This window comes from Arachis ipaensis, chromosome B5 (genome assembly GCF_059453495.1).
Source record: "Arachis ipaensis isolate K30076 ecotype BB chromosome B5, ASM5945349v1, whole genome shotgun sequence".
Lineage (NCBI taxonomy): Eukaryota > Viridiplantae > Streptophyta > Magnoliopsida > Fabales > Fabaceae > Arachis > Arachis ipaensis.
The window spans coordinates 12,252,658-12,264,000 of NC_142440.1; the positions used below are offsets into that span (position 1 = coordinate 12,252,658).

General features: G+C 32.5%; 1 protein-coding gene across 2 annotated transcripts; it reads left to right on the plus strand.

The window, feature by feature from the left end:
• Window positions 1–3,625: 3,625 nt before the first annotated feature.
• LOC107642914 (protein SHORT INTERNODES-like) lies at window positions 3,626–6,366 on the plus strand. Of its 2 annotated transcripts, none has more exons than XM_088489180.1 (2): window positions 3,626–5,065; window positions 5,698–6,320. In XM_088489180.1, exons 1-2 carry the CDS (start codon window positions 4,402–4,404, stop codon window positions 6,084–6,086), a joined length of 1,053 nt encoding a protein of 350 aa, XP_088345306.1. In that variant the 5' UTR covers window positions 3,626–4,401; the 3' UTR covers window positions 6,087–6,320. The 2 variants fall into 2 exon arrangements, with proteins under 2 accessions (XP_088345306.1, XP_016201906.1); XM_016346420.3 differs by having other exon boundaries at window positions 3,634–5,065; window positions 5,677–6,366.
• Window positions 6,367–11,343: the final 4,977 nt, after the last annotated feature.

The following is an 11,343-nucleotide window of genomic DNA, read 5'->3' on the forward strand; positions in this document are numbered from 1 at the left end:
GAAGGAAATATAATAAGAAATGTGCCTAACGATTTGAACTGTTCAAAATTTTGGTAAACATCAAGCTAAGAAATGGCGTAAAATGAGATTATAAAATACAAAAAATATTAAAGACTAAATTGGGGATCAGTTTTTATTCTTATTTTTAGTAACGAGTATTGTAATAGGCAGAGTTGAAAATTTTCAAAAATTAAACTAGAGGTTTTTTGGGGGGGGGGGGGGGGGTTCATTTCAACAAATTATGAGTACTTCATTTCACAAGTTTTACAAAAGAAAATAAAAATAAAAAATTGGTGCACTTGTAAATTATGTTATTTAGATAAATATCGTATTCTTTAATTTGGTGATAGAGAATGATGAATAACAAATGAGCAAATCAGCGGTGGTTTGTCCCTATTATCTGATTGAACAAATTGAAGGGCCGTTGATGTCTGACCTCTGACAGCCACACAAATAGCAATCAAAGTTGAGATTTGATGAGAATTTGGAGCTTCCAATCCATATTTAGAAGCATTGTCTCATGTGAAATTAATCAAAGAATTAGGCAATAACGGCCATGCATGCATAATATATAACCACCACTAAGAAAATTCACTTTTATTATTTTTACTATACACATCAAAAAATATATATATAGCATAACTTCAATAAAGATGTGACCTCAATCTGTTTATTTGCAACATCATATATATGAATACGATATTTGAGACCGAATGGTTAATTTATGAAGTACATTCCATTCTTGGTCTCGGCAAATTATGAGGTATAGGAAATACTGAAATAGGACCATGCTAGTTAAAGCTAGAGCTGCTAGCTACTTCGTGATACCTATTCTTCATAATTTTCTATATGAATATGAACGCTAACTTTATACGTTATCAACTGGATTGGATTATCTTTCTCTTCGGTTATTGGTTGCCAACATCACATGTAAGTGTAACACTTCAACTACTGCCATTGCAAGCTCATCATGTATGTAGTCCTCTTTAAGAGTACAAATCACACACACACTTTCATTTTCATGTTCCAACATATATATATTTCACAACATATGTATACACAGTGGTCCCTATATATATATATATGAAGTTTTTAAATTTTTCTTTTATAAATGCATAACAAATGTACATTGAAAAAAAAATTGTATATTTTGGTGTAGATTTGGGGATTTCTTTTTGAAAATAAAATAATTTTAATGATGTATCCTTTGTATAAAATGAAAAATATTACTTGTCTTTTAAATTTTTAGTCTTTAGTCAGCTTTTTGATTTAAATAATATTATTTAATTAATTTAAATATTTACTTTTATAGAAAGTTACTTATTTTTTTTATGAAAAATTATTTGTATTTTAGTTTTTCTCTCTTTTAAAAGGTTGAATGATGGATAATTTTTAAAAGATATATAATTACACGTATAAAATAGCTAGGCTTTAGGTATAGATAACGTGTAATTTCTTTATACACATTTTTTTTTCTAAAGATAAATTAAAAACAACAAAATTTGTTTATCAAAAAAAGGATAATGCTAGGGAGACAAAAAATATAGTCAGAACTTGCCTTATTTAATATTCATTAATTATCGCAACAATTAATAAATGCTAAAAAGCAAGTTATGACTGTTTTTTGCTAATTTTCTTTATCAAAATGAGCAGGTTAAACAAAGTAAAGCTAAGTAGAAGACCAAAAGTAAAGAAAACACTTGTCACACATAAAATTCTTAACACTTATTTAAGTAGACTAATAAACTAATAATTAATAGACCAACTTAACTTGATTATTTTTTAGGGGTAATGTTAGGTAGACAAAAAAAAAACAGCTAGAATTTGCCTTATTTAGCATTAATTAATTATCGCAACAATTAATGAATGTTAAATAAAGCAAGTTATGACTGTTTTTGGCTTATTTTCTTTGGTTACCAAACATTTTCAATTTTTTAGACATAATTTGTTATTAAAGTACCAGGGTCAAGTAGTGGCAGTAGAAAATTTATGAATAGGTTTATGAGTAATTCCCATTCATAAGTTGTATCAGGCTAGTTATCTCACATTATAACGATTTTAATGATTTTATAGAAATAGTATAATAGAAAAAGAAAATCTTTTTGGTTTCCTACCATAAGTTGATTTAGTTTATGGAAGACTAGTCAAATATGATTTAAAATTAGAGAGTAATGGGAGAATTGGTGAATTCAATTTTGAGATGGTTGATGATTTAGGGTTCCTGGAAAGAAGAAGGAAAAAATAGGATTATATTTGAATTTTTATTTTAACATATTTTAAAATACTTAAGAATTCATTTGTAAATAGAGAAATGAATGGAAACACATAGCAGTTATAAGTTATAACATAAAAATATATTAAAAATTAATAATTAAATCAATTATATGTATAGAATATATAAAATAATACATATAAATATACAAAGTAATTTAGTAATTATATATTGAGAAAAACAAGAGTATGTTACTTGATGGAACACATGAACAAAAAAAGAGAAAGGATGGTAATTGTATGCTTTACCAAAAATTATAACATAACAGAGTGCGTGGTCAGAGAAGAATGTATAGTTGCAGGACACAATCAAAGTCGTTAATCTTCTCGGAGGATTAGTCATTTAAACATTTATAATTGATAAAATAGTAAATGTATATGATGATGATGAGGTGGAAAGGAATATGTGAAAGGAGAGAACTTTTTTGGGCGGAGTGAGTGATGCATGCTGGTGGGTGGTGGGTGGTGGAGTTGCGCCGTACGGCTCCAAGTCTCTGCGACAAGCCTCATGCGCCGGTCTTGCAGGTCGGCGCCTTCTCTTTCTCTAACCTCATTTAATCATCACTGTCCCACACTCTTTTATTATTATTTTATTCATTCATTCATTCATTACACTACCAGTCCCCTGCTATGACATTTTTACCCCTCTCCCCTCCCATTCCCATTACAGAGTCAACTCCACTTCCATTATTCTTCGTTGCGTAACAACACACGTAGACAAAAATATCCCCAGCCAAGAAAAAACTATCAACAAAACATGAACGAGTTACTTTACTTACTACACTATACTAAAAGAAAGCAAGTACGGTCAGGATGTGGTGGCGCTGTGTTCCCCTCTACCACCACATATTGTTTATGAGGCCACATGATCTTTTTTTTTTTCTTAATTTTATAAAATCTATCTGGTTGCCTCTTTTTCACCATCCCAAATAAACTATGCTAGTACTAGACTAACTAATCGCGCTAGTTTAAGTTCATTTGAACACGTTAGTCTTTTCTACTTAATACTAATACTACTACTGCCATCCAACGGGATTCGAGTCAAATTACAAAAATGTCTTTACCATGTAATCGTAGTACTCCTAGTCCTAGTATAAACCTGCCAAGATATCTGTACGTATTATAGAGAAGATAAGATAAAATAAATAAGTAAATGATTTTTTAATCTTAACAGGTAGGAGAAAATAAATAAAGAAATTGCAAATTGTGATAAGGATTAAAAGGAGGTAATTCGGAAAATAAAAATAAGAAAAAGGGAGGGGGCAATGTGTCACGAAAAGGAGCGGGTTTTGCGGTGAAAAAGGACGAAAGGAAGCAGAGTGTTGTTTGAGGTGACACGTGGAAGTAGGAAGGAGCGTTGGATGAAGGTAGGAAGAAATCAGGAGCGTTGAGAGGGAGACGAATGAGATCCATGAGAGGAGAGGAGTGGACTAGTTGCTTACTTACTGTGAAGTGGTTTTTGTCATTGTGCTAACTTAACCACTGCCTACAGACACAAAAGTGGCAAGTGTTCAGAACTAAAACTACCCAAATACAAAAATTTAAAAGAGAAAGAAAAGGCTCATAAACTCTGTTGGGAGAGAGAGTCATTAATTTGCAGAGAGAGAAGGGCAGAAGGGCATGGCGGCGTTTGCAGTGCTGTGAGACTGTGTCCGTGTTAAGTTGTTGGCTTGTTTTGTGTCTGTCTTTTCTTTTTCTCTTGAATTGATGCAGCAGCTTCTTAACGCAGAGAGAGAAAGAAGAAGATCGAGAAGAGAGAATGAATTGAATTGAAAGCCCACCCGACCACCCTTCCCTTTCCTCGATCTCAACCCTCATTCATTCATTCATTCTTCACAGCTTCTCACTACTTGTCGTGTATGTGGTGGTGCTGCTGCTACTGTTACTCAACCCCCACCCCCAGCCCCAGCCCCAGGGAATTAATTCGCCCAATACTAACGGATTTTGGTGTCTCTTTTTTTTTATTATTTTCTTTTTCTATTTGTGGTAGTTATAATAATCATAAATTATTGGTTGGTGGGAAATAGAATAAGTGAGAATTAAAGGCGATCGAGGAAGCGAGTGGGATATGGATTTGAGGTCACAATTGAGGTCAGGGACAGGTAACATAGTAGAAGAGGTGCCACAACAATGGCAGGTTTGTTCTCACTAGGCGGTGGTAGTAGTAGTAGTAGTGGTAGAGGAGGGAGAGGGAACACAAACCAACAACAACAACACGACCAACACCAACAACACGCGGAAATTCCTCCCTCCGACACCTTTTACTGGTACAAGAATGAAGACGTTTCCTCGTACCGAGGTGGCTTGGAGCTGTGGAACCATCATCATCATCATCACCAACCGGAACACGACCTCATACCTCAAGCAAGGCCTCTCTTCCACCAAGATCTTTACAGCTCCGCGGCTGCTCTAGGAGTGGGTCCAACCACTGTGTCCGACGATCAGTCACCCTCGAGATCGGCCTTCCTGGTGACGGCGTCGGCCGTGGGGAGCGGAGCAGCAAGCGGAGCAGGAAGTGGAGCAGGTGGGATTAGCTGCCAGGACTGCGGGAACCAGGCGAAGAAAGATTGCCCTCACATGCGGTGCAGGACATGCTGCAAGAGCCGTGGCTTCGATTGCCAAACCCATGTCAAGAGCACTTGGGTTCCCGCTTCCAAGCGCCGCGAGAGGCAGCAGCAACTCGCCTCTATCCAACAACAACAGCTTCTTGCTGCTGATGTTCCCAAGCGCCAAAGAGATCATGCCTCTAGTACTCGTTTACCCACAAACCCTTCTCCTTCAGCCTCAGCTTCAGGTAGTAGTAGTAGTAATTATTTACTTGCGTCTCGTCTTGTCTTGTCTTGTCTTGTCACATATACACTACTATATACTATGCATATACATGCTTGTGCTTGTTCTCTCTTGTGCGTATGATTGTAGCTGCAGGCAAGCTCTCATCACGCATCACACATCACACATCACAGTGTGTGTGAATGACTATACTTGAGAAATTGAAGTCAATAGAGTCGATAGAGAAGAAATTACTATTATTCTCTGAAAAAGAAACAAGTAACTGTAACTGTATATGTTAATAGAGAAGAAGGGGATATCGATCGGTTGCGTGTGGAACCCAAATTAAATTTCTCCTTTTTTCTATTCCAAAATAGTAACAGTAGTAGTGGTGTATGTGTGTGTTTTAGCAGATTGGCACGGAAGATGCTGTTGCTTCTCTTTCTCTGTGTCTCTCACACTTCACTCCATCATACATTATTATTCATCGATGATATGATATGATGTATCAGTCTGGAATACTGTGTTTACTTTTGTTAGTCCTATAAATAAAGCCCTTCACATGATCGATATATATTTGAAATATTAATCTAATACAATGCTTGGTTGGTGTGAATGAAAATAAAACAATAAAAGGGATGGAGAATTTTCCTGCAGTAGTGAGCTCTCCAGCTGAATTCAGATGCGTACGTGTGAGCGGAATCGACGACACAGAAGACGAGTATGCATATCAAACGGCAGTCAACATTGGAGGACACGTCTTCAAAGGGATCCTCTATGACCAGGGTCCAGATCACGCAACCACCACCACCACCAACAGCAGCAGCTACGTCGCCGGAGACACCTCCTCCACCGGCGCTGCTGCTCATCACCCTAATCTCAACCTCATTGCTCCCAACACCAACACCACAACTTCAGCTCTCGTCTCCGCTGCACACACAACGCAGCAGCTCGTAGATCCTTCATCCATGTATCCACCTCCTCCTCTCAGCACCTTCATGGCTGGTAGTAGCGGTACGCAATTCTTCCCTCATCCAAGATCTTGAAACAAACAAACAACACAATCAAACCCCAATTACAAACAATCATCAATTTTTTCTTTTTCTTTTTTTTTTGCTTTTAATTTTATGCTTATATATTAGTGTACCCTTATTTTTCTTTTCTCTTTCTTCTTCTAACTACATTTCATAATCTTGTAGCTTTCTAGCGGTCTAGTAAAAAAACAATATTGATACGCATTATTCAAGTTAGGAGAGAAAGAAAGAAGAACAAGAGCAAAATGCAGACCCATTATGCTTTTTGCTTCTTTTTTTTATTTGATTTAAATTGGTGCAAATTATTAATATTGATGCCTAGTTAAAAAAAATATAATATATATATTCTATATTCTACTGTTTTTTTTTTTTCCTTTATCATCAATCAATTAACGACCTAAATTCAATCAAGTTGTTTCTTTGTGTGTACGCTATAATGAAACATGTGGTTCTGATAATGTGGTGTATTTCGACTTGACTTAGTTTTAAAATATTATTTGGGGTGGTTTTTTCTCTCACAAGTTGAATTTTATCACACTTTCTTGTTGGCTTTTTTTTCCCTGTTTATCCGTATGGTTGCCGGTTTGAATTTGAGGTTTGAAACACGGTTTTGATAATCTATATTTGGACTAACACAATTTGAGAACATATTCCCATTTTATAAAATTTTCATTAATTCTAACATTTGGGTATGGGCAGTCCAACTATGCATGAGCATTCTAGTGTAAAAAGGTGAAAGATCTCTCTCCACCTTCTTGCCATGTGATATAGCAATTTCAATTCTATCTTATTTTTTCTACCTAAACTTTGTGCATATAGATGGTGACGTTGATTTCAAAACGGGAAATTTAGCTTATAAGTGTGCTAATATTTAATGCACATGCAGGAAACTATACGTATATAGGGGAACAATCCATTTTACATATGTAATGAGTACAGCATATGGCATAATACAAGACTTTTGCTTGATCAAAGAACGTTAAAACAAGTAAAACAAAAAGAAGGGCTAAGATGTCAGAATTTCCCGTATAAACATCTGATGCAACATGTCATCCCCCACTTCACCTCATCATTGCCCAGTGCCAATCCCTCTACTCTAATCAATCACTCATCATTTTCCCATAACCCCAATTTTCTTATCATAATAATACTATTGGAAATATGTTAATCACATACATCTTTTGTTGTCACAATTACATAGCCCAGAGGTCATCAGCCATAATAAAAAGTCAACGTTTTCTCCAAAAATATGGTTTCAAATCATCCAACCAATAGCAATTCTCTCATTCTTAGGGGGTTTTTTTTGGTAAAATATAATTGTGTGGGTGGGTTGGTTTTGAACTTTGTTTACTCTAAGATTGCCATTTAAGAATATTAGAAGTGAACAATTTGTATGGGAAAAAGTAAAAGTATTTACTTTGTGAATATCAAAATATTCAATGGTTTGTCCAGTGTTGTTACTTGGACTATTTGTATACTAATTTATAAAATCTTAAATTAATAATTAACTTCAAATTTTTATTAAAATACTCTTATTAAATAATTATTAATTTGTTGTGTGCATAATTTATTTTTAATTGCACTTATCATTGTGTAGAATATAAACTAGCTATGTAAAAAAAATTGTGTTGAAATGTGAGAGTTATAATATATTGAACCAAGAAGATTTCTCTAATGTAATGAATATTGTGAACTAGAAGGAATCTATCTTGTGGGTTTATCTAATAGTGTTTTAAAAATACTTGTTACAAAATTAAGAGAGGCCTAAATTTTCAATTCATTTATTTAAAATTGAAAAAAAACTGTCCTTTTGTTTTTAAATTTCTTCAACGAGTTCCGTTAGGTAGCGTTTGTTTTGAGGTATTGAGACAGAGACTGAAACTCGGTATCATATTTGTTCGTTTATAGACTGGTACTAAAATTTCTGTCTCTGTTTCCAAAATTTCAGTATTTTAGTACCTCCAAAATATAGGGACATAGGGGACTAAAATTTTTAGAGATGGAGATTGAAACTTTAATAATATTTTATACTTAAAATACTCTCATTTTAATTAATTAATTTCAATTTTATCCATTGTGCAAATCAAATTAGAGTTTCATTCTTGTTTCAATTTCTGTCTCACATTTTGCACCAAACAGAATACTGAGATTTATTTCAATCTCTGTCTCTTAGTCTTTGTCTCTCAATTTCAATCTTTCCGTCTCTGTCTCTCCACCAAACGCTACCTTAAGGAACTCATTGCCAAAATTAGTCATCTTTTATTTTAAAAGATATTGTCAATATCCTAATTATATTCTAACAATAACTGCCTTAGAACCTAGGAGAGAGGACGAAAAGAATCCAGGTTGTCCTTTAGAAGAAATTGTGGTTTTTCTGAACAATCTCCCTATGTTACCAACAGTATTTCTGTCAACTTTTACCAACTCTGATTTATAATGGTATTTAATGGAAGTGTTTTTGTGAATGTGTCTAATAAATTTTTTTTTATGACTATGTCTAATAAAAATATTTTTATAGATGTATTTTCTTGATTTGTTTCTTTATACATGTGTTTAAAATATAATAATTAATTATTATTGGTAATAAGTTAGCAGATAGTATATTAGTACCATGTACTTTTCCTTTTCTGAATGGTTTTTCATGCTATCAACAAGATTTGTTTCTCAACCAGGTAAAATTTTAATTAACAATGATTTCAAGAATGCCGTAGAACCTATTTTATAAGGCTATCGTGTGTCAAAGGCACACATACTCAAGATTGAGTGTGTGTTGGCGTGTGTATAAATATGAATTTAGATCCTCTAAATTTTGAATTTTATTTTAGAAGGTAAAGTGTAATTTTTTACAATTTAATTTATAGGTAAAACTAAAAAAAATATGAAAAAGAAACTATTCAAGAATAAAAAATCATATTTTTTTCTCTAAAGTGAATATTCAAAATTTAAAGGATTCAAATTTCATAAATATATATAGGCACTCAACCCAAAATATACAAATGCTGAAAGACACTCTCCGAAAAGACTATGATAAGTGACATTCTAAATCTATAACAAGTCACCTATATAGATCAACGGATGAAGTTTAGTCCTGAGTCCTGACATAATTCTTACTGATTGTTTCCTTTAATCCCTGATTTTTTAAATGTTTCTCAATAGTAGAAATAATTAAGATTTGACTAGTTATGGATTATGTGACTTGTGTCTCTTGGATTTGACACTTTCTTGTCCCGATGAGTTTGTTTTCCTCATAATCATGAAGATTAGAATTAAAAATGAGGACTTCTATAGATAACATATTCCCCTAGCATTTAATAAAGGCAACTACTCAAATGAAGATGCTAAAAACATCTTTTTATGAAGATTCTTGTGTTAAAAGTGTACTTTATTTGTTTAGCCACACTTTAAAAAAAATAACACTTTTGTAACACATCAAAATCAAACCATACATTTCATCATCTAATGGTAAAAAAGAAGCATCTTCATATGAAGACAATAATAAAATCTTCATGGTAGTATCCACCTTTAATAAATGTGTAAAAGCGGTAGATAGCAAGTCGTAATGCATGGTGATATGCCGTTTTATGTTGTGTTATTTTTAGTATCTTATTTGGCTGGTCAAGGTTCACGGGCATGATAATTATTGTAATGGTATTTTCCATTGTTTATAATTTGTTTATTTAACCTTTTAATGTTCTCATGCAAAAGGCCAATGCAAAGTTATCATATCGCAAATGTCTATAGTTTTTTATTATGTTGAGAAAATTTCAATTTGTAAAAAATAAAATAAAAAGAATTAGCTTTGATTTCATGCATGATTGATAAAAGCAGTGGAAAGTTTTACTTCATTTATAAAAAGAATGAAGCACTGTTGCCCTACTTAGTGCAGGTTTCCGTTTAGTTCAGTAAAGTAAATTTGTATGCTAGCTTGAAAAAATATTTATGGATATAAGAAGCATAACTTTTTATGTGAGAATTAATATTCATTAACCATTCACAACAATTTTGCTTTCTCAAGGATTGAAAGCTTTGCAATGAGGATAACCCTCGCTGGATATCACGGTAACAATAATTTTCATTATCACATTATCCACTGGCGGAACCACATACACGAGGGGCAATGCCCTCTCCCCTCCCTTCTAAAAAATAATTTTAACACGTTAAATCTTTAATATTTTAGTTTGATCCTTAATTTTATTTTTTTCTTTCTTTTAATTTTTATTTTCATGTCCTGTCCTAACAAAACTTTTAACTCTCCACTCCTGGTTGCATTGTATCTCTAAATACGTTTTCTCATTTAAAAATCTTTTTTAGATTTGCGTGAGCTTTTTCATAAATTTTTGTTCTTTTTTTTTGGTCTTATGTTAAATTTTTTGAGAACTCTTAAGTACTAACAATTTTTAGTATTTTTGATTATTATTTGACCAACATAATTATTAAATTGTCTTAAACAAATAAATTTTACTAATTTATATATATAAATTTTGAAAAATTTGGATAATTTATGTGTATAAAATTTTGATAAATATAAGTGAAGTTATATACTTTTTGTGTGTAAAAATATCTGTAAATATGAGTGTAAATTATTATTATTAATTAAATACTGATAAAAAATAATAATATTTATTAATCATGTAGTATTAAAATTTTTTTTGAAGATTAGCAAAAATTAAACTCTAAACTTAGGTGATAAAAAATTTAATATTATGTTATAATACCATTCCTTAAGATTTTAACTTATAGAGAAGAAAATAATACATTCTACATATGCAACTGCCTATCAAGCAAATACATTTTAAGATACATCAGAATTGTAACTTGTATGTACATAATGATGTTAAGAAAATAACGTCATGGTCACAAACTTATTTTCTTACATAAGCAACGTGAGCGCTTATAAAATCAAAATTATATTTATTATTCTCTATGCATACAAATTAAGTGATTCTATATATAATATCAAAACATACTTATTGGAGATGATTATTAAGGTTAGGTGCTGAGGTCAAATAGATATCTGCTGCAACGAAAAAATAATAATGTGATATTTTAATTAGTGGCTAATGTAAGCTGAAAAGTAGAAGTACCTCCGTCCCTATATATTTGATGATTCTATTCTGGTGTTGTTTCCTTTTTTCTATATATGTCCGCTTCGTTAATACACTGGTGGTGTGTGTGTTGTCTATAAAAAGCATGATTTCTTCTGTTACTGATGATGGCAGATGCAGCACCTTGCTCTTTTAGTTTAATTTCCTATTCAGAGAAAAACAAT

Coding starts and splice junctions, on each gene's coding strand:
- LOC107642914 (XM_016346420.3), top strand. CDS start 4,402: ATGGCAGGTTTGTTCTCACTAGGCGGTGGTAGTAGTAGTAGTAGTGGT. Junction 5,066..5,676: donor TCCTTCAGCCTCAGCTTCAG/GTAGTAGTAGTA, acceptor AAACAATAAAAG/GGATGGAGAATTTTCCTGCA.